Here is a 23,496-nt window from a genome sequence, read left to right as displayed (position 1 = left end):
AATTTGAAATTAAAAGTGTTAAGAACCAGTCATGAAAGTGTCTTTTCATGAAAGTGGGCCTTTTCCTTCATGAATATGATATTATCTGCAAGACGCAGTTTTTTTTTTTAACACTTATGAAGTACACATTCAATACAATTTAACAAAGATATGTAAGCTGTTTGAAATAGGTCATTAGGTCACTGAGTTCCGGTTTATGTTAGGATGCAACGTCAGATCAGACAGCAAAACAGCTCACCAGTGTTTGGAGAAGAGACATAAAATCAGTTGACAAAACCCAGAAACCCCCTCAAACAGAGAGCAATATTGCATCATACTGAATAAGTCATTTAACTGACTCAATCTTGACTACATGGGAGGTTGAGAACTTTTGTTGAAAACTAGATTTATATGACAATTGCATAAACAAAAGCTGGCGAAATGAAAGGACATACATGAGAGAAAGTGGCTCGGGTTCAGTCGGGGGAGGGAGGCTGTGAGCGTTTGATGCAGGCCAGCCACAAGAAGAAGGAATGTGTCTGCTGGAGAATGAGAGAAAGCGAGGGAAACGCAGAGGAGGAGATCGGGTGGAAAGTGGGAGGGAGTAGAGAAGCGTGTGTGTAAAGCATGCATGTGTGTGTGTGGCATGGCTGTTGAATGAGTGGGCCTTGTGTAGCTGCTTCTCTGCCCCAGAGCCTCATGTCAGAGCAGTGTGTGTCTGTGAGTGCATCTGCACGTGAATGCAGGAGACAAACCACCGGCCACCGCAACTAACCGCCGGAGAAACTGTACACCGTTGGTATTTCTCAAACTCAGCACAAGCCACTCGTACAGAGTGTTCTCCTGTGCAATGAGAGGAATGACAGTGTGGAGAGCTCTTTGCGTTCTCTCTCAGAGTGTGTTTCTGGTGGTCCTCGTGATCCCTCAGCAGGGCAATGCCCACCCACAGTGCCTGGACTACAAGCCTCCGTTCCAGCCTCCAGAGCCCCTGCTCTTCTGCAAGGAGTACGCCAAGTTTGGATGCTGTGACTTGGACAGGGATAACCAAATATCCCAGCGCTTCTATCAGATCATGGACTACTTCGATCAGACTGGGTTCATGGCCTGTGGGAAGTACATCCGCAGCATTCTTTACCAATATATACACATATAAATCTCTCTAGAAGCTTGTGTTCTATTTTTTTCGTTCACTTATTTTGGATGTGGATATGTCTAAAGATTTATATTTTTTTCCTTCACTTATTTTGGATGTGGATATGTCTTGTGTTGTACAATATGAAAGGTCACCAAAAAAAGAAAATCCTGTCATCATTTACACACTCTTTATATTTTGAAGAATATTGGTAACTGAAGAGTTGCCGGTAGCCATTGACTTCTATTGTATGAAAATATGGAATTCAATACTGTCAACTCTTCGTTTACTAGCATTCTTCAAAATATAATCGTTTGCGCTCAACAGAAGAGAGAAACTCATACGGGTTTGGGACAACTTGAGTTTACGTGAGTAAATGATGACAGTTTTCATTTTTGGGTGAACTGTCCCTTTTACTTTAATTCTAGAAATTCTCTATAGAAATGTATAGATACAAAATTAAACAACACTACAATGGGAATACATTTATATATAACTAAAACATAATAATATTAATATTATAATAAAATAAAAAAAAAAAAAAAATAAAAAATAAATAAACATAAAAAATTTAAAATTATATTAATTAAATTATTTATCCAGTTTTGTTAATAAATGATGCAGACTGTGTCCCATTCATCAGTGTTTGTAGTACAGAGGTTACATCATTGCATGAGTTACATCATTTTTGTTTTGGCTATGCTTTAACAAACACATATTAAACATAATAAAACATAAACAAGAAAATATATATATGTGTGTGTGTGTGTGTGTGTGTGTATGTGTGTGTGTGTATTATGTAAGAAAAAAAAAAAAAAATATATATATATATATATAATATGTGTGCGCGTCTGTGTGTGTTATATATTTCTTTCCTTTTTTGTGTGTGTGTGTGTGTGCGCGTCTGTGTGTGTGCGTGCGTGCGTGCCAACCAAAACTAATGTGTGTGTGTCATGTAAAACCATAATTCCTTTCTGGGGCCAACCAAAACTAACATCCAAATTACAGTCACTTACTTACATCATTGCAACTTCAAGGCTCCTGGGATTAAATGATGACAATTTAGCATATGGTTTTGAGATTGCAGGGGGATTGCGGTTGGCGAAGGGAACACCTGATTTATTTGACTACTTAGTGGTGAAGCTGAGCTCAGTGATGGTCTTTGTTGGAACATTTATCCCAGATACAGGGAGCTGCTTGTGTTCTCCAACCTGCAGAAAAGCAAATATACGCTTCCTCTCTAACTAGGCATATCATATTCCTGTGGAAAGGTCAGGACAGCAAAGATACTGAAGAAAGAGAGAAAGAAAGAGCAAGAGTAGAGGATAGGCTACTAAATGTTCACAGTACATCAGTTTTGAATCTGATCAGTCGAACTGCATTCCTAGAGTGCTGAAGATAATTTCAACAGCATTGGAACTTTTCCTGTGTCTGTGTTTGTGCTTTCCAGACTTTCATCAGTAGAGGTCGAGAAGTGGCTGCGTTTATGAGTCACTGAATCATTCAGTCATTCGGCATTTAACATGCTGATTTATTTAGGATCACAAACAGATCACAGTCTATAAGAAAGAATCATTGAATTATTCACTCAACCAATTCACATGTATTCTTTCTTGATCCAAACAGGTGACCGTCTATATGAGTGAGTGATTGAATTGTTCACTCAGCCAATTAATTCAACAATTCAGATTCTTTCAGGAACATACTTTAAATACACCACTATTTGTTTCTTGGAGAACTTGACAGGCCAAAAATAGAAATACTGGAAATATCACGAAAATGTTTTGTTTATTATGAGTGCACACTGCGACTTTAATGTTCGGTGGATTCTGATTGGCTGTCAGTGTTTTTTTAATCACTGATCAACTATATAAAAAAAGTGATTTTAATTATATTGTTTGTTCTATTGTTGTAATGAGCAGTCCACTGAAGGTGAGCGTGGTATAACATCAATATCATTCTTAGAATGGTCTAAATATGCACTTGGTTGTGATTCAGAGCTCTCTTGCTCATGTTATTGCATTAATAAATAGCTGAATTTGGCAAAATATTGAATATGTAATAAGCAATCGTATTTTCAGGTATGGTCACAACTTTGCATGCCCTCCTGTTTTTATTTTTTATTTTTTTTTATTTTTTTTCTGTGGTTCTTGAGAACCAAAACCATATATGTAAGAAATGTTTGTTTCATGATGCATTTCCTATTAAAGGGGTTAAAATAATGACTCTTTCAACAGGGAAAAGCTGTAAACTCATAATTGCCTAATAAATGACGGGCACAGACTTATAAGCTAATGGGCTTTCAGACCCAGTAGAGTGAAGCAAATGTGTTGATGAGTGAAACCCTGCAGGGACCATCTGTTGAACAAAATCTATGAGGAGTTTGACAACAACAGAGATTGTGAGCTCCTACAGACTCTCACAATCACAGAAGCATATGAACAAAATTATAGGAAGGGCAAAAACAGAAGAACACAGTGACTGAGCAAGAACTTACAATAGGATCAGAAGGTATGGAGGACAAAATATGCAGTGCATCTGAAGAAAAGAGAGCATGGGAATTGGTGCGTTTCCCAGCATTGTTCAAATCAAGTAGACACTTGGCATTTTACTTAGAAGTGTTTACTATAATCTTGCATGTGATATGATATCCATGAAGCAAAATAAGAAAAATAAGTCTTTTATTAGACATTTGAGGGTGATATATTGACCTATAACCTACATTTTATTATTATTATTATTATTATTAGTATTATTATTATTATTAAGCCTGAAAACTACAGTAAAATTATGTAGATTCAGTTTCCTTGACATAGACATTCAGTCCAACTCATTTCTGCTCTTTCTGCAAGGTTTTTCCTCAGTGCTGACAGGATATTACATAACCTTGTGTGTTGTTTAGGAAATGCTGGACTCATTTATACCATATAACCCCCCTCAATAGGTCTATATTTTGTTTGAATTGCAATCAAACATCATTAGAGAGCCTTGAAACATTATTCATCCACCTTTTGGCCACATTACAGTGCCTGTGATGTGTTACGAGCGAGTTAGCCCATCAATCCAAGCCACTTCCAGGTCCATTATTTGTTTAATGTCATTATAGTAATCTGTCCAGTCCAGAGCTGGCAGTATCGTTGCCAAGGCTGGCTCGGTCCTCTGATGGGTGTGGTGTTGTGGTTAAGACTTAATGAGGGCTTGGTTAGTCCAAAAATTCCAATATATACCAAATTACTACACAGATGGACTCAAATGATCATCAGCAGCTGTTGGATTGAATCCTGGGATCCCGACTGTAGAGAAGACGTGCAGAATAGCACGTTTGCCAGATTCTGAGGAGAGATGCAGAAAGCCTTGCACAGCAAATACTTTTCAGATGGAGTAGTTATTGGAGATTAACTGAAAGTTTATTGAAGATAGGAGCAAGACATTGTTCATGGGTCAATGACATGACACTTTCTTATGGCTCTATACATTAATTTTAAAAAAATGCAGTACATTAAAAATGCAACTCATACACAAAGGCTATTTAATTGCATATATGGTTCTATGACAGAGGATCTTTATAGGGCAATTTTTTTTTATTTTTTATTTTTTTGAGTATTAAAATGTTCTTCACACTAAGCAAAAACGTTTACTCAAAGGTTCCCTGAGAACCCAAAATGGTTCTTCTAATCGCATTGCAATAAATAAATAAATAAAATAAAATTAAAAATAAATAAATAAATAAATAAAATAAAGTAAAATAAAAATTCTTGAAAAGAAAATCTTGTAAACCTGGCATAATATTTCTAAAAAAAAAAAAAATGTGTTAAGACTACTTGACTTAAAACCTATCATGCACAAAAATGTGGAACAAAAACATAAAACAGTAAATTTTGTCATATCAGGTCGTTTGAAAATGTATTGTAAAATTATTTTCAAAAGTAATAATTAAGCAATATTTTCAAATGTTTAAATGAAAAAAAAAAACAGAATAGAGTTACAAAGACCTTTTCACATAAACATCTAACATTGCCATTAACAAATAAAAAAAAATTTCATTACAAATACATATAAACATCATAAAGTGTCCTACACATTTAAAACATTTCTCACCTTCAAGATATAACAAATCATAAAGTGTCAAACTCATGCTTAACACTTAATAGTTTATAGTTATCGTCCTCAAAGGGATAGTTCACCCAAAAATGTACATTTCTCAGCTTCAAGTTGTTCCAAACCCATTAAAAATAACAACCAAATATTCATCCACCAAACACAAAACAAAACATCCAAATACACCGAGCTTAAAAAAAAAATTTCAGTCCCCATTGCTCAAGCATATCTGCCACGTTCACCGTGCTTAAGTAAGGAATAATGCATGAGTAGCTGTGCATTAAATGCTTTTACTGCATACCTGCCAGCCAATCAGAATCCAGTATTCAGACAGACCGTGGTATAATACAGTATATCACCACCCTAATGACAACAGGTAATAGAGCTATCCAAACTTTCACTAATGTGACGCACTTTTAATGTGGTCAGCTTAAAGCTGAATCTTAGACTGAAGTAATCTTGGTCTGTCTGGGACTGCTCCTGTTAGAGAAGATTTAGAATTCATATATCACTGTTGAATCAGTGTCCATGCTTTGATTTGTTTGTTTCAGGAATGCTCTCCTTACGCAGCGCATCTGTACGATGCAGAAGACGCCAACACCCCGATGCGGGAGCTTCCCGGCCTCTGCGGAAACTACTGCCAGGATTTCTGGCTCCACTGCCGTTACACTCTCAGCCTTCTGATCAATAACAACCAAACATATGCTATCGAAGAAGACCGGAGCAAGTTCTGCAAATATCTTGAGCTGAAAGATCCCGAGTACTGTTACCCAAACGTCCTCTCCAACGCCGAGCTCAACGCCAACCTGGGAGACGTCAAGGCGGATCCGGAGGGCTGCATTCAGTTATGCCTGGAAGAAGTGGCGAACGGGCTTCGCAATCCTGTGGCGATGGTACACGCCAATGACGGCACGCACCGCTTCTTCGTGGCGGAGCAGCTGGGTTACGTGTGGACTTACCTGGCCAACGGTTCTCGGATCGACAGGCCCTTCCTGAACCTGACCAGAGCGGTTCTGACCTCACCTTGGGCGGATGAGCGAGAGGTTTTCCTCTGCATCGCCCTGCACCCTCGTTTCACAACAGTGAAAAAAGCCTACGTTTACTACTCGGTGTCTGTGAAGAAGCAGGAGAAGATTCGCATCAGTGAGTTTCTCGTGTCCGACTCGGATATGAATATGCTGGATCACTCCTCAGAAAGGTGAGAGACAGATATCAGATATTCACGTTACGTTACACTCAACTCAACACGTGTATTTCATGCTTAAAAACCTTATTTTTAGTATTTCTTATTTTGCCAGTTTTTTTAATGCTGTCATTTAAGCTTAAAATTACATGAAGGAACACTGATTTATTTGTTTTTTTATAAGGAACAAATAAACCCATAAATAAAAAAATAATAATCCTCCTTCACCTCAAACATTCTTCCATCATTCATCCATGTGTGTTCCAGAAATGATATATATATATATATATATATATATATATGTATGCACAAAAAAGCTCAGAAAAAAAAAAACAAAGAAAAAAAAAGAAAGAAGTGCGAGAAAAAAAAGAACAGAAAAAAAAGAAAGAAAAAGAAGAAAAAAGAAAGAAACGAAAGAAAAAGAAAAGACGAAGAAAGAAGAAAAGAAATCGCACGCAAGAAAGCAAAGAAAGAAAGAAAGAAAGAAAGAAAAAAAAATCACTTCCTCTTGCAATTTTATATTTAACATACAGGTGTCAAAAGAGCCCAGAATCTTGCTTCATTTATATGTTTTGTCCAAAGCTGCAGGAAAGGATACATTATTTGATTAATCAGCATCTTAAAATTAACATATCCTGAAATAGAAGACTTTCTCTTATAACAACAACACTAAAAAAAGAACCAACAAACAATAAAAAATAACCCTCCATTCAAAAAAAAAGTGTTGTGGTGTGAATCAGGAGAGAAATCTGCACAGATCAAGCAGCGTTTAAACAGCTCTAAACAGATACGTGGCTGGAGTTTGGATTTTTTGGATTTTCTCTTCTCTTTTTTATCAGTGTGTGAAATCGTTTGAATTATTGATGCTTATTTTGGTTCCCAGGACACTTCTAGAAGTTGATGAGCCTGCATCAAACCACAATGGAGGTCAAATACTGTTTGGGTTGGATGGATATCTGTACATATTCATAGGAGATGGTGGCAAAGCGGGAGACCCTTTTGGCAAGTTTGGGAATTCTCAAAACAAGTAAGGCATCTTTATTTGACACACTTGCCTTTTACAGAATGCACTAAACACCTATTTTTTACTGGAAATTCATGACATGATGTCAGTGCAAACATTCACATTATCATATCTGCTAACTGCGGAAGCCTGTTTCCACCACAGAATAAAAAAATAAATTAAATAAAAATTACAAAATGTATCTTACCATTTTGAATTTTCTCTGGATTGCAAGATATAAACTGAACTCTGAGACTGTGAGTTCAAATACTTGTCCCTTAGAATTGTAAATATTTATTATTAGAATATTGTACATATTCATTCACTAAACTAAAATAAAGGAAAAAATGAGGAACATTTTGACTGTAAATGGCTAAAAATCTTTTATCATATTATATTGTATGGTTTCAAAAGATGTGGATGGATCACTTTATTGGTATTTTAATAATCATGCATTTCTCACTTCATTGTAAAAGAACAAAATTTGGTGTATAATGATGTTTTTGTCATTGCATTGTTCAGGTTCAGATTTTGGTGTTGATTTCCCCCGGTTGAGTAATGCACATTTAGCCAGACAGACACACAGCCTCACAATATTAGCCTTGGCTCTGCTGCCCTGCTTTCCCCGCGTGACTTAAGCAGAGCTGGCAGCCTGGTGAATATAGACTTACAGACTCACAGAGAGAGCTGTCAGAGCCACAGCGGTCCTGGAGTCCTGCCGTCGATGACGAGCAGAGAAGCACACTATATTATCACTGCATGTTGAATGTGGAGGTTCAGTCTCATCACACTGTTAGGTCTTCTGGGCTTCTGTGCAGCACGCAGTATGGAAAAGCTTAAAACCTTATAATATCAACATGATCATCCTCACAGTAACTTTTAATTACATTTTAGCTCACAGAACAGTGTAGTTATAAGCAGATGTTAACTAGAGTATGCTAACCAGCCTAATCAGTTTCAATTTTATTCTCCAATAACAGCCTATTTTGCAAAGCCTGCATTGAATATATAATCACAATGCATATGATCAGTATACTAATCTTATGAAATTAACACTTAAACTTTGACAAATGTTGAATACATTTTTTTAGGTGAAACATTTCATTGTGCTCATGTATAAGGTTGAAAAAATGTCTGTTTATTTATTTATTTATTCATGCATTTGTTTATTTATTCATTGTGTGGAGCAGTATCACTGAGATACTTTTGTGGTTTTTTATTAATATTTTAAATTCCATTTTAATTTTAATAAACATATTTTTGTCATTTGAATAATATGTCTATATATAGTTTTAATTTCTATCTCAGTTTTAGCTGTAGTTATTATAGTGCGTATGAAAATGAAGAATATTGCCCTGGAATCTAGCTGAAATAAAACACTTTTGTACACAACTTATTTTTTTCAAAAAAGAAAAGAAAAGAAAAAAAAAAGAGAAAAAAAAATCTAACTGCATTTTTTTTCCTAATAAAATTGCAATAACTAAATAAACACTGCAGTGCATTAAATTGTCTTTACATTTTAATAAATGCACAAATCCATATCGGTTTTATTTTGGCGGATTATTTTGACCAATTGTGCAGCCCTTCATTTTTTTTTTATGCCTAAAAACTGTATTAACCTTGGTCTGAAGTTGGCTTGTCTCAACATTTTAATCCATAAATGTAACCCACAGTGATTTAGATGTTTGTTTGTTCTGTTCTGTGGTGCTAGAAGGTCTTTTAAGCTTGTAAATCAGCCAAAAACAACAGATAAAAACAACAAAGCAGAAAATAATAAGATACAGTGAATGAAGGACAGATCTGAGCCAGGAGTCGCTCCAGCTCTTTTCACAGGAGGGAAAATGAGTGAAGAGGCCCTTCACAGACGGTTCAGACCCATGCCAGGGTCAATATTGACACAGGGGCATTGTGGGCTACGTGAGGTTAGAGAGGATGCGGTTGAGTGAGAGAAAGCAACAGCAGATGGTGCAAATGTTTATAGGGCAGGTTAAAACTGTAGTCTTATGAATGCAATCCTAAGGACAAATTCTTATTTTAATGTTACACAAACACCTCTGCATGCAGTGCAAATCTTTTATGTGATTTATTTATTTATTTATTTTTAATATATAAAAACACATCTTTGTGTAAAAACAAACGCTGGTGCTTCACAGGTCCACTCTTCTAGGCAAGGTCCTGCGAATCGATGTGGACAACAATGACTATGGCGCCCCCTACAGTATCCCATCAGACAATCCTTTTGTGGGAGAGAGGGATGCGAGGCCAGAGATCTACGCCTACGGTGTGAGGAACATGTGGAGGTGCTCCATCGACAGGGGCGATCCGGTCAGCGGTCAGGGCCGCGGCAGAATGCTCTGCGGGGACGTCGGGCAGAATAAATATGAGGAAGTGGATCTCATCGAAAAAGGAGGGAACTATGGATGGAGGGCAAAGGAGGGCTTCTCTTGTTATGACAAGAAGCTCTGCACCAACTCATCACTCGGTGAGCAAGCCTTTCAAATGTGGCTATTTATGTTTAATATAGGCCAGATTCACAAAGTATTAAAAGTGAAATTAACTATTATTTTCTTCATATATAGTCTACTAGTACACAAAAATGGGTATTTGCTGAAAATATACTCACCTTCAGGCCATACAAGATCAGGATGAGTTTGTTTCTTCATCAGGTTTGTAGAAATGTAGCATTGCATCAGTGTCTCAGCAATGGATGCTCTGCAGTGAATGGGTGCCGTCAGAATTACAATAAAAAAAAAATAAAAAAACATCACAATAATCCACAAGTAATCCACAAAAAAAAAAAAAAAAAAAAAAAAAAAAAAAAAACTTCCTCTGGTGAAAAAGTGCATCTCCTGTTGTCTATTACATCAAAATGCAGCCACATATTTGTTTAAACGCTGCTTGATCTGTGCAGATTTCTCTCCTGAATCAGACCACTTTTTCACTGGAGGAAGCGTTATTATGGATTCATATTTTAATCATGTGGATTACTTGTGGATTATTGTGATGTTTTTTATCATCTGTTTGGACTCTCATTCTGACGGCACCCATTCACTGCAGAGCATCCATTGCTGAGACACTGATGCAGTGCTACATTTCTCCAAATCTGATGAAGAAACAAACTCATCTACATTTCAGTTGGCCAGAGGATGAGCACATTTTCTTTTTTGTTCAAACTTGTCATAAATTCTAAAAGGTATACAGGTATACAACGTTTGAAGTGGATCAAACCATTTCATCAAAGTTGTGAAAAAACCTCAACCCAAAATGTGTTCTTGTCTTAGGACAACTTTGATGATCTCTTTTGATCCACTTCAAATGTTGACTCCTATACATAAGTTCTTAAAGCAATATTATTATTGCTTAGTGCTGTTTTCTCTGTTGTTTTCTGACAGTTAAAGATGATAACACATTTCATGCACTGTCAGAAAAATTATTTATCAGTGTTGAAGTATTGAATTTGTTGTATTAGATAAGGCAATCTCACATGCAGGCTAGTATATAACTAAACTACATCACAGCACATTAAAAATTTTGTTGAAGAGTGTATGAGAGTAAACATCTAAACTTTTTTTTTTTTTTTTTTTTTACTTTTTCTCAAGATGATATCCTTCCAATTTTTGCTTACCCACATAAAATCGGCAAGTCTGTCACTGGAGGCTACATCTACAGAGGCTGCCAGATGCCCAATCTTAATGGCCTGTACATCTTTGGGGATTTTATGAGTGGGTATGCATGTATTCTGTATGGACCTTACTTCATGAGTTATAGTCCAGAATAACAAATTATAAACAAGAATACACTAATTGTAAATAATTAAAAAAAAAAAAATATATATATATATATATATATATATATATATATATATATATATATATATATATATATACACACACACACACACACACACACACACACATATATATAGTACGATTATTGTAAGAAAACACTATTTCACTTGTTGTGCTAAAAAAATTAACATTTAATTCAATGCATTACTTAGTCTCTAACTGAATCAACAATACTGCATGTTTACTATTCCGTGATGACTGCATTATTTCCATATTCACAGATTTATGCACTGATTAAATCACACTCTTCTATGCATCCCAGGAGACTGATGTCCCTAAAGGAGAACCCTGAGACTGGAAAGTGGAGCTATAAGGAGATCTGCATGGGCGCTGACAAAACGTGCAGTTTCCCTAAACTAATAAACAGCTACTACAAGTACATCATATCATTTGGTGAAGATGAGGCAGGTAACATGAGAGCAGCTCTGTGTTTGACTGCTTCATGCAAACGTCTTTATATTGCTCTTCAGTATAAATGTCGTCTGTGTTTCAGGTGAGCTGTACTTCCTTGCGACCGGAGCGGCCAGCGCCACGGCCAGAGCAGGAGTCGTGTATAAGATAGTGGATCCCTCCAGGTACACTTTTATTTAGCAACGATGCATTAAATTGATCAAAAGTGACAGTGAAGACATTTGTGATGTTGCAAAAGATTTCCATTTCAAATAAATGCTGTTCTTTTGGACTTTCTATTCATCTGTGAATCCTGAAAAATAAAATGTATCACAGTTTCGACAAAAATATGAAGCTGTTTTCTAAATGTTTCTTGAGCAGCAAATCATCATATTAGAATGATTTCTGAAGATCATGTGACACTGAAGACTGGAGTAATGATGCTGAAAATTCAGATTTGATCACAGGAATAAATTGCATTTTAAAACATATTAATGTAGAAAACAGATATTTTAATTTGTAAAAATATTTCACATTTTTTAGTTTTTACAGTATTTTTCTATATTTAAAATCTTACTGACTGCAAACTTTTGAATCCTTGAGTGGTATACCTCAATATAAAGTGAGATTGCTTTTCTGAAGCAATATTTAAGGAATAGTTAACAATCTTGTAATTTATTCACTCACATGAGCAATACTAATAGTGATGTTTACCCTGTTATGTGCTGTAGGGTGAAATGCATTCAGATTTCAACAGCTGTGAAATAAACTGTTGGATGTTTTTTCCAATATTTAGGAGGGCTCCTCCAGGAAAATGCAACTTCAAGCCCACTCCAGTCAACATAAAAGGCAAACTGATTCATTTCAGTCCTAAAGAAGGTAAGTTGTGAGTCTTGAGTAGAGCTGTATGACTGATGAATGGTTTCAGGGTGAAGCGTGGCACAGTGTTCATTTATACACATGAGCAACATGATCCGGTGTTTTCAGCATCTCAGTTCACAGTCACATGATCTCCATCCCGGCATCTGATCTAAGTTTAACATGCATTTGGGAACACAACTTGCCAAACGTATTCACAAATTTGCCTATCAACAAATGAGAAGCTTTAAGGGCTCCCTGCATTTTTCGGCCAAAATATAATAAAAGTAATATTTATTGTGTAGGTTTTTTTTTTTTTTTTTTTTTTTTTTTTTAGTAATGTTTATATGTATTATTATTATTATTATTATTATTATTATTATTATTATTATTATCAAATGATACCAATGAATCTGCTGAGTGAATACTATAATAGAATATACCTGTATAATATACATTATATGTCATTCTGTTGTATTGCGGAAGCTTCTGTCACTAAAACAAATTCCTTGTACGTGTAAACACACCTGGAAATTAAGCTCATTCTGATTCTGATTATTACTATTATTATTGATATAAAATATTGCCGCAGACAATTAATCGCGATTAATCGGATCCAAAATAAAATGTTTGTATACATGGTATATGTGTGTGTACTGTGTATATTTATTATGCATATATGAATACACACACATGCATGTCTATATTTAAGACAAATATGTTAAGTTTATATATTAAATATATTTACATATAATAGAAATTATATGAATAGAAATATATACATGTAAATATTTACAAAACATTAAACTGTATGTGTGTGTCTTTATATATACATAATAAATATACACAGCACAAACACACATATTATGTAAACAAAAACTTTTATCTTGGATCCGATTAATCGCGATTAATCATTTGACAGCACTAATATAAAATATTATTATTTTATAACCATACTGATATAAAATCACAAATTTTTGGGCCAAATAAATTGTGCAGCCCTAGGCTTGAGGTTCACTTTTTTTGACATGATCTTTTTTGTTTCACAGAGTACGTAATTAACAAAAAACCCTCAACAACTGCCATTCCCAAACCAAAACCCACCAAACCCAGCGTGACCCCACGACCACGAGTACAACCCACGACGAGCCGCCGGGTTCCTCCAGTGACCACCGTCCGGCCGTCTACACCAGCGCCGCCCACACCTCCGTCCCTGACCACCCCCAGACCCGCGTACTGGACGACGCCACCCGCAAACACCCAAACCAGCAGACCGGACAAACGAGGCCGAGGCAAGCCCAGGAGGAAAGGGGACCGGAGGGGTCGACCTCGAGCCGGGACGGTGAGGCTGGTCAGCGCAGACGGACGGAAGGGCCGCGGACGAGTGGAGATCTTCGCGCGGGGCGAATGGGGCACGGTGTGCGACGACATGTTTAACATACAGGCCGCGGCGGTGGTCTGCAGGCAGATGGGGTTTCCCGTGGCTCTGCGGGTGGCGAAGAGAGCCGAGCTCGGCGCGGGAGGCATCGGCGTCAGAATCCTGCTGGACGACGTGGAGTGTGAAGGAACCGAACGAACTCTACTGCACTGCAAACACGCCACACTGGGCAAAAACAACTGCTCTCACGACGAGGATGTAGGGGTGGTGTGTGGCCATTATGAGCATGCAGTGGAGTGAAAGACAACGAGTGGATGAAGGTTGTGATGACACAAATACAGAACAAAAATACATCTCAGAGACAGAAAAAAAAAAAAAAAACATTTAAAATGACCCACTATAAAATTATGACAAACTGGAAATACCTCTATCAAAACCAGAATCAGAATTGTTTGTTTTATTTTTAAATGTAGAAAAATTAAATATCAATCTAGACTATATAGATCACAAGTAATACTAATCAATCAAACAATCAAACATTTTAATCTGAACTGTCACCCGTCCCTCAGAGGAGGTTTACTTCACTATCCTAATCTAATCATGATACAACACTTTATCACCTTTATATCTTTAATATTGACTGAATAAGACCATGTCAGAGATTGAAATCATAGTGAAATTAATGGTTAAAAATCAAACTTTGATGCTTGTTATCTCATAATTAGATTTTGAGACTTTAGCCTGGATTTCACAGTTTATCACAGTTTTTTATTACAAATTATGTAGGAACAGTAATAGATTAATTTATGACAAAAGTGCACCTCAAAAATCTACATCATAACAGGAGTTCTGACCTTTGTCACAAAAAAGTCTTTCTTTGTTGCCTTTTTGTCCTATCACAGTTCAGAAATCATCATGCATTATATATCAACTGAAAATCAAAATGTCAAAATTCATCCTGTGAAAATCATTTTAAAATCAGATGTTGGCCTCACCATGGAAATGGTACATCAAAATCATGTTTCAAAATTTTTTCAAGAATTATAAAAATGTAAGTTGATGTCTATGTTCAGAAACGGGAGTGGCAGGTAAAGGGTTAATAATCAGTGATTTTCACACTGAATTTCTGTAACACTGCGGAGTGAGTTGTTGATCATCTCACACAACTGAGACAACTGTATTAACTATTTTTCCTCATAAAACTGGTGAAATGAAAACAAAAACTGATTAAAGTATATCCATATTGCAATCATAATGAGATCAAGAATTTTCCAGACTGTCTTTTTTAACATAATTCAGGTTATTGCTATGTAAATATTGCTTTTGCTTTTTTTTTTTTTTTTTTTTGCACATATAAATTTCTTGTTTAATTCCAAACGATGATTGTTTTTAAATACAAATGCTGGACATTCTTTGTTATACTGTAATAATTAAAATGTAAATAAAATTGTTTGCACAATCGTGAGATCACAAGGATGTTTTCAGATAAATCTTTAGTTTTATGTATCAGTGCGACACGTGTCCTGTTGCTCTTTGGATGTTGATGATGTGATGGTTTTATCAACCTGACTAACATGAAACAAACTCAGAATATTCACCAGATAATGATCAAGATGATCAATTGACTGAAATTACAGAAATGACGATTCAAGTGAGCATTACAAAATTTTGATGTAATTGCATCGAGTTATATATATGTATATATATATATAGTTATATAACACACACACACACACACACACACACACACACATATATATATATATATATATATATATATATATATATATATATATATAGATATTGACTGAAAAACATTTCTTATAACTTTATTACTACATTTTAGGTCGTAAATACTTTTGTCATCGACCAATAAATAAATAAAATAAATAAATAAAATCTGCTCACTTTTGACAGTCTCTTCAAATGATCTCTTCTAAGACATGTTAGCAAAATACAGAAAATCCTCCAGGACAGCGCAATCCGATCCGCGCGAGAGACGCGCCCCGGAAGTGATGTCAGTTCCACGCTCGCTGTTCCTCTCTAGTTTCCCTGCTCTTTCTGCGGTGCTGATTTCAGTTTCACTACCGGCAGCTTCTCGGCGTTTAGGCGTCTAAATGTGTTGATAAACGTTTATATATGTTTCCCGTAGCCTCGGTATTTAAATAAAGATACATTTCTGGGAGAGATGGAGTATCCGGTCCAGAGTGGGTTCAGACAGCGTAAGATACGTGCGTGAGATTCAGCAGCTGAGCGGATACATGAGTTTATTTGCTCTAAACACACACATATTTCATGATCACTGGGAAGTTATGTGGTCGGTTGTGTGTTGTTGGGTTATTAAATAACTGTGTGTGTTATTCAGCCGTGTTTTCTTTCAGTGTATTCATTCTTGCTCTGTTTTCTCTTTCTGTCTCTGCGTTTATTGCTTGTTTACATGCATTCACTAGATCAGAATTCGATCATCTGCGTGATTTCGTGATTTGAAATCACCCTTTAGATTAGCGGATGAGTTGCACAATATGCATGAGTTGCATGCCTTGGCGTGTTGTGGATGTCTGCTCTGGGCTTCTGCCAGCATCTGCAGTCTTCAGTGTTCATGATGTGGACTGTATCTGATTTCTTGTGTTCTAGAGCCGGAGGTCAGGATGCGAGGGGCCCCGGTGGACCCCGGTGACCCCAGGCTGCTGTTTGACGACACGAGCGCTGGAGGGATCGGACACAGGCAGGCGTTGCTCTCGGACCCCGTGTCTAACCTGGCCATGGTCTACGGCAGCAGCCTGGCCTCCCACGGCCGAGAGATGATGGACCAGAACGTACGTCAGGCCGCTTGAGTAGGAACGGTCATGCGTGTGGACGTCTGTGAGTTTGTTGTTGTGTGTTGAAACAAGCCCCCTGCGGAGGCGAGTGGCTTTGTGTTGTGGGATATGAATCGGAGCTGCAGGGTTGATGCTGTGTTATTATTTTAGAGTGAATTCATAAATGAATTGTTCCTCTGTTGGTCCACAGCTGGATCGGTTCATCCCCATCTCTAAGCTGAAGTACTATTTTGCGGTGGACACAGTATATGTGGGCAAGAAGCTCGGACTGCTGGTGTTTCCTTACATGCATGACGTGAGATCACACTTACAGACCTACATAGTTGTTGCAATAAGAGAGTTGTTATTTTGTATATAATATGCTTGAAAAGATTATACTTAAGTGTGAACTGAATGCAATGTCTGTTGGACATTGCAATTAAATGAAAATGTGTTATAGTTTAAATGCTATTAGTTACTTTTACCCACTTAAGTAGGACTTCGGTAATTTCTTAATTTCTTCTATTATCCTTGAATTATGGTTAAAGTTACAGATGAGCATTTATGATAAACTAACATACCTGAATGTCGTTTCTGTTGAAACATATGTCATGCATTTTGGTATATTTGCAAGTTGCAATTGAGTACATTTAAAATACATTAACTTTAAATGTAATATTGAATAACACACTATAGTTAAAATGATAATCAAGTACTTGTGTTAGTCAACACATCAAAACAAGTGTACGTCTTTAAAGCATGACTTTTTAAGAAGATTATTAAAAACATGACTTAAAATGTACTATTTGACATTATTACAGTGCACATTTTAAACGTTTACTTAAGTGTGTTAACAGTCATGAAACACTTCAGTGGCATTGATATTATATCATCTGCAAGTACATTTAAAATATATATATATATATATATATATACAGTACAGGTAAAAAGTTTGGAAACATTACTATTTTTAATGTTTTTGAAAGAAGTCTCTTCTGCTCATCAAGCCTGCATTTATTTGATCAAAAATACAGAAAAAAATGTAATATTGTGAAATATTATTACAACTTAAAATAATATTTTTCTATTTGAATATACTTTAAAAAAAATAATTTATTCCTGTGATGCAAAGCTGAATTTTCAGCATCATTACTCCAGCCTTCAGTGTCACATGTAACATCCAGTCTATCACATGATCATTTAGAAATCATTCTAATATTCTGATTTATTATGAGTGTTGGAAACAGTTCTGCTGTCTAATATATTGTATATATGAATAAAAGGTTAAAAAGAACTGCATTTATTCAAAAAAAAAAAAAAAAATTCTAATAATATATATTTTAATATATTTTCTTTACTATCACTTTTTATCAATTTAACACATCCTTGCTGAATACAATTATTGATTTTATTTTAAAAAACGAAAGAAAAAAAATACTGACCCCAAATTACTGACCAGTAGTGTATATTGTTATTACAAAATATTTATATTTTAAAAACATAGCTTCTTTTTTTTTTTTTTTTTTTTACTTTTTGTTCATCAAAGTAAATAAAAAAAGTATCACATGTTCTGAAAAAATATTAAGCAGCAGAACTGTTTCCAACTTTGATAATGAATCATCATATTAGAATGATTTCTAAAGGATCATCTGATAATGATCCTAAAAATTCAGCTTTGCATCACAGAAATAAATGATAATTTAAAGTATAATAAATTTAAAAACTATTATTTTAAGTTGTAATAATATATCACAATATTACATTTTTTTTTTCTGTATTTTTGACCAAATAAATGCAGGCTTGATGAGCAGAAGAAACTTCTTTCAAAAACATTAAAAATAGTAATGTTTCCAAACTTTTGGTCTGTACTGTATATACTTTAAAGATTTGAAGCACACTACACATGTGAAGTGCACATTCAGTACACTACTTTTTCACAAGTATTTACTGGATATGTTGAGGATATGATTTAAGCATCACTTACACATGTTTTTTTCCAAACCGTTCATTTACTTTCTGCCATAGAGCTCAAAAAGGAGAAGATTTGAAGACTCTTTTAATGACCAGGCTCTGTTAAACTCCAAAAATGTTATATATATATAGTACACAAGTCTGATGGACTTCAGAGGTGCCTTTCTACACTAAGGGTCAAAAGTTTGGGATCAGTAAGACTTACAATGTCATTTAAAGAAGTCTCTTCTGCTCATCAAGGCTGCATTTATTTGATCAAAAATACAGAAAAAAACAGTAATCTTTTAAAATGTTATTACAATATAAAAGTATGATTTCTATTTTAATATCCTTTAAAATGTAATTTATTCCTGTGATGCAAAGCTGAATTTCCATCAGCCATTACGCCAGTATAAAGAGTCACATGATCCTTCAGAAATCATTAGAATTATCAATGTTGATAATTTTTTTGAAAACTGTGATACTTTTTTCAGGATTCTTTGATGAATAAAAAGTTAAAAAGAACAGCATTTATTCAAAATAGAAATCTCTTAACAATATAAATATTTTCTATCACTTCTTAACAATTTAGCACATTCTTGCTGAATAAAAGTTTTAATTTCTTTCAAAAAAAGAAAGAATAAAAATGTCCTGACCCCAAACTTTTAAATGGTAGTGTATATTGTTAGAAAAGATTTCTATTTTAAATAAATGCTCTTCTTTTTAACTTTTTATTCATCAAAGAATCCTGAAAAGAAGTATCACAGGTTTAAATAATAATAATAATAATAATCAGCACAACAGTTTCCAGCATAATAAATCAGTATATTAGAATGATTTCTGATTATCATGTGTCACTGAACACTGAAGTAATGATGCTGAAAATACAGCTTTGCATCGCAAGAATAAATTAGATTTTAATGCATATTAAAATAGAAAAACGTTATTTTACGTCATAATAATATTTCACAATATAAATATTTTTCCTGTATTTCTGATCAAATAAATGTAGCACTGACGAGCATATGAAACATTTAAAAAATTGTTCTGTTCCCAAACTTTTGACCGGTAGTGTATGTGCATTGATTGGTGTCTGGATGAATGTTTGTGTGATGTCCTGCTCTCTGCAGAACTGGGAGGTCAGCTATCAGCAGGACACTCCGGTCGCCCCGCGCTTTGATATCAACGCCCCCGATCTCTACATTCCAGGTACGACTCCAAACCATTCGTTTCAGTTCATGAATTATGATGAGAGACGTGCAGGTGAACAATGCAGATGCTGTTGTTGCGTGTTCACGGACTGTTCGTTACATGCATGTGTTTGTGTTTGTGTTGTTCTGACTCCGCAGTGATGGGGTTCATTACGTACATCCTGGTAGCAGGACTGGCTCTGGGCACACAGAACCGGTAAGAGCTCTGGACACTTCTCCACTGATGATACTGTGAGAACTCATGACCTCTGACCTTGCCCTGCTGTTAGTGGACACATTCATCACACAGCACTGTTCTAGCCAGTAAAGATTTGCCCTCGAGCCCCTTAAAAAGAATTTCAAAAGCGGGGAATTTTGTCTCACTGATAAAATGTTGATATATTTCACCATTTCATTTCCAAGAATGCCTTTATGCACACTCCTTCGATCTGATTTACTGTGAATGCTTAAAGAATTATTTAAATGTACCATACAGTAAAACTTTAATGTGACATTATTACAAAGTGCACTTTTTAAAAGTCTACTTAAGTGTGTAAAGAAACAGTCATGGGATCGTCTCTCTTCAGTTGCCTTTTATTTCATTAATATTAAATTATCTGCAAGTACAGGTTTACTTTTAGTGCAAATTCAACACTTCTGAAGAATCTGAACGATCGAACCATATTCGTATTTACTTCTTGTAATAATCAAAAATTTATTCTCTTTATCTTTTTTTATTTTTATTTTTTTAAATACCCAGTTACACACAGAAACTGACATGTGAAAGTGAATACATTTCCAAAATAATACTAACTCATATTTCGTAATAATAATAATATTTTTTTTTTATTTATAATATAAATTTAATTAATAACTTATTATTCAGTGGTATATTACAATAATATATTGTATTTTTTTTTCTTTTAACAAGAATGTTAAAAAGGTAAATTCTTAAAAAAAAAAAAAAAAAAAAAAAAAAAAAATTATAAAAAAAAAAGTCTGTAAAAAGAAGTAATGTTTACGCTATTTGACTTTGTCCATTTAGCCTTTGATTTCTAAGAAGCATCAATATGAGCTATTAAATTCCCAGTTAGGAAGATTAATGAATCACTATATGATTCTTTTTTACTACCACGTGAAGCTGATTTGTAAGATGTGGTGTCACGATGGGGACCTGTGTTTTAATGGTGCATGAGTGTGACAGGAAAAGAAGGAAATTCTGAGACTTCCTGTAATTGTCCTGACTGCTCTCTGTTTTTGCTTTTCAATTTTCCAACCGATGGTACCGGAGTGTCTAAACCTGTTGTAGAATAGTTAATCCAGGACAACACACACGTTTTTAATACTAGGAGAAGATCCACCAAAACCCTTTATCCATTAAATTGTACTAGAGATTTTTAAGAGTCAAGCCAAATACAGTTTTAGAGTTTAAGCGAAAATAAATAACGTTTCTCACCATAAAAACAGCCACAGAAGCTGGCACGGCTTTAAACACAAGCAAACAAACTCTCTTTGTTTCTGCCTGATGTTCTTGTTTTCAGGTTTTCTCCGGAGATCTTGGGCATTCAGGCCAGCTCGGCGCTGGTGTGGCTCATCATTGAGGTTTTGGCTGTTCTTCTCAGTCTGTATCTGGTAACAGTTAACACTGACCTCACCACCATCGACCTGGTGGCCTTTTCTGGATACAAATACGTTGGGTAAGGCCGTTAGTTATTCAGTTTTTTCCCTAGACTTATAACAATTTTATAATTTTAACACCGGTATCAGTGTTCAAACTGGTCCTGACAGTGTTTTGGACTCTAGGTGGTGCTATTGGGTAGTGTTTTAAATGTTATTTTGTGTATTTTAACTAAATCGAAACTGAAAAATTAAGTCAAATGTTTAGGCTAATTCACACACTTTTAAAGGTTTAGTTCTGGCTGAAATGAAGGACTCTGCATTATTTATGGCTATTCTATTTGTTATTAATAGTGGGGCTGTTGTTAAGTTTCATTCATATTGTTTCTAACTTTAAATCAGTGTATAATTTCATACCAGTATTATCCTCCTATCACTGCAGTAATATTACTGCAAGCCGTTTTCTCTAAAACGTATTCGTTGTCAGCTGTGTGGGTTTAAAGGTGTTCAAACAAACTCCTTGACTGAAAAAAAAGAAAAAGAAAAACTTACACACTTTGAATGCGTGTTTAATGAATTGCATACAATTTCCATCTTCTTTCAAGCAAACACCATTGTGTGAATTCTTGCTGTGTTTGTTTGCTCAGGATGATCGTGGGCGTGATAGCAGGACTTCTGTTTGGCCGGATGGGATATCACCTCTCGCTGCTCTGGTGCTGCGTCTCTATTTTTGTTTTTACGGTGCGTATTGAAAGATACGGTGCTGGCATTTCAAAGTGAAGCATTATTAGCACAGCTTGCATTACATTTCTCAAAAGTGACAGTAAAGGCATTTATAATGTTACAAAATATTGTTTTATTTCAAATGCATGCTGTTCTTTCTATTTATCAAGGAATCCTGAAAAATAAAATAACTTTTTCATGTGACGATGAAGACTGGAGTAATTATGCTGAAAATGTAGCTTTGATCAATTACATTTTACAATATATTCACATAGAAAACGGTTATTTTACATCGTATTGTATAATTAATTGTATGATATCTAAATAGTGGAGCGTATTTCAGTTTGAGTCTGATCTCTAGAGTTCAGATGTGATGGTTCTTCTCTGTGTTTGGATGACAGATTCGGACACTGAGGTTAAAGATCCTGTCTGAAGCGGCCGCAGAGGGTCGGTTAGTGCGAGGAGCCAAAAACCAGCTGCGAATGTACCTGACGATGGCCATCGCTGCCGCGCAGCCCGTCTTCATGTACTGGCTGACCTTCCATCTGGTCAGATAAGAGCCTCGGGTGTGTAGAGGATAAGCCATATCGTTTGTACCGCAGCAGTCACAAACGTCTCTAGAGACATGAGCCTATTTGCACACACATAATAAACCAACGGACACACATTGTGCAGCTTCACAGCACAATACGAATGATCTGAACTGTAATTGCCCAGCAGTCTTTTGTATGTCTGTGGTTTGGACATTTCTAAGAGTTTCTGATGGCGTTTTTGTATTATGTACAGTGTAATTGTATTTTTTTTAATGTAAAACTGTGTTTATGTTTGCAAACAAAGGTCGTTGTCTGGATGCTATGGCTTGAGAAACATGTATGTGACTGTTTGCTAGCTGCAAACCAATGAAACGGGCTCTGTGTGATGTTTGTGTGTTGATTTATTTTAAACCAGTAAAGCAATCTGTCCTTCTTGTCACACTAACAGATACATAAAGATACAGTCTTAAGGTTAGACAGCTTTCATGTTTCATTTAAAAAAAAAATCACATTTCAGGGTCAATTGCAGTTTTATTCTTTCATAATTGAATTGAAATAAATGCCTGTTCCCAAGAGCTAGTTTGTATGTTACTCTGAGTTACTAAGTTTGAGATTTAATACTTCCTGAAAACCACCTTTGGAAAAAATTCCTTAGCCCCCCTGAAAACCCACACAGTCTCATTTACTAGGTCTTCTCCATGGTACACCCCCTGAACTCTGACAGATGAAAATGATGGGTCGACATCTGGAGAGACTATTAAGGAAAACTGGTATATCTATTCATCAACAGATGTATAGAGATCATCTTCTTTCATA

General features: G+C 35.5%; 2 protein-coding genes across 3 annotated transcripts; both read left to right on the top strand.

Annotated features, from left to right (window-relative positions):
- The first annotated feature begins 468 nt into the window (after nucleotides 1-468).
- Nucleotides 469-14,573, top strand: LOC122140379 (HHIP-like protein 1). The gene is made up of 9 exons (XM_042743751.1): nucleotides 469-1,107; nucleotides 5,751-6,407; nucleotides 7,276-7,419; nucleotides 9,549-9,877; nucleotides 10,995-11,121; nucleotides 11,506-11,651; nucleotides 11,737-11,818; nucleotides 12,430-12,512; nucleotides 13,541-14,573. The coding sequence occupies exons 1-9, from the start codon at nucleotides 830-832 to the stop codon at nucleotides 14,167-14,169; spliced, it is 2,475 nt and encodes an 824-aa protein (XP_042599685.1). The 5' UTR covers nucleotides 469-829; the 3' UTR covers nucleotides 14,170-14,573.
- A 1,297-nt stretch (nucleotides 14,574-15,870) lies between these two features.
- On the top strand, nucleotides 15,871-23,255 carry yif1b (Yip1 interacting factor homolog B (S. cerevisiae)). 2 transcript variants are annotated; one of them, XM_019123397.2, is made up of 8 exons: nucleotides 15,871-16,091; nucleotides 16,504-16,685; nucleotides 16,879-16,983; nucleotides 19,748-19,826; nucleotides 19,967-20,024; nucleotides 21,349-21,504; nucleotides 22,072-22,165; nucleotides 22,549-23,255. In XM_019123397.2, the coding sequence occupies exons 1-8, from the start codon at nucleotides 16,058-16,060 to the stop codon at nucleotides 22,702-22,704; spliced, it is 864 nt and encodes a 287-aa protein (XP_018978942.1). In that variant the 5' UTR covers nucleotides 15,871-16,057; the 3' UTR covers nucleotides 22,705-23,255. The 2 variants fall into 2 exon arrangements, with proteins under 2 accessions (XP_018978942.1, XP_018978941.1); XM_019123396.2 differs by having other exon boundaries at nucleotides 15,873-16,100.
- Nucleotides 23,256-23,496: the final 241 nt, after the last annotated feature.

This window comes from Cyprinus carpio, chromosome B18 (genome assembly GCF_018340385.1).
Source record: "Cyprinus carpio isolate SPL01 chromosome B18, ASM1834038v1, whole genome shotgun sequence".
Lineage (NCBI taxonomy): Eukaryota > Metazoa > Chordata > Actinopteri > Cypriniformes > Cyprinidae > Cyprinus > Cyprinus carpio.
The sequence above is the reverse complement of the archived record's forward strand: the minus strand, read 5'-3'. Positions and strand labels throughout refer to the sequence as shown.

Coding starts and splice junctions, on each gene's coding strand:
- LOC122140379 (XM_042743751.1), top strand. CDS start 830: ATGAGAGGAATGACAGTGTGGAGAGCTCTTTGCGTTCTCTCTCAGAGT. Junction 11,819..12,429: donor AAGATAGTGGATCCCTCCAG/GTACACTTTTAT, acceptor TCCAATATTTAG/GAGGGCTCCTCCAGGAAAAT. Junction 12,513..13,540: donor TCATTTCAGTCCTAAAGAAG/GTAAGTTGTGAG, acceptor TTTGTTTCACAG/AGTACGTAATTAACAAAAAA.
- yif1b (XM_019123396.2), top strand. CDS start 16,058: ATGGAGTATCCGGTCCAGAGTGGGTTCAGACAGCGTAAGATAC. Junction 16,686..16,878: donor GAGAGATGATGGACCAGAAC/GTACGTCAGGCC, acceptor GTTGGTCCACAG/CTGGATCGGTTCATCCCCAT. Junction 16,984..19,747: donor TGTTTCCTTACATGCATGAC/GTGAGATCACAC, acceptor TGCTCTCTGCAG/AACTGGGAGGTCAGCTATCA.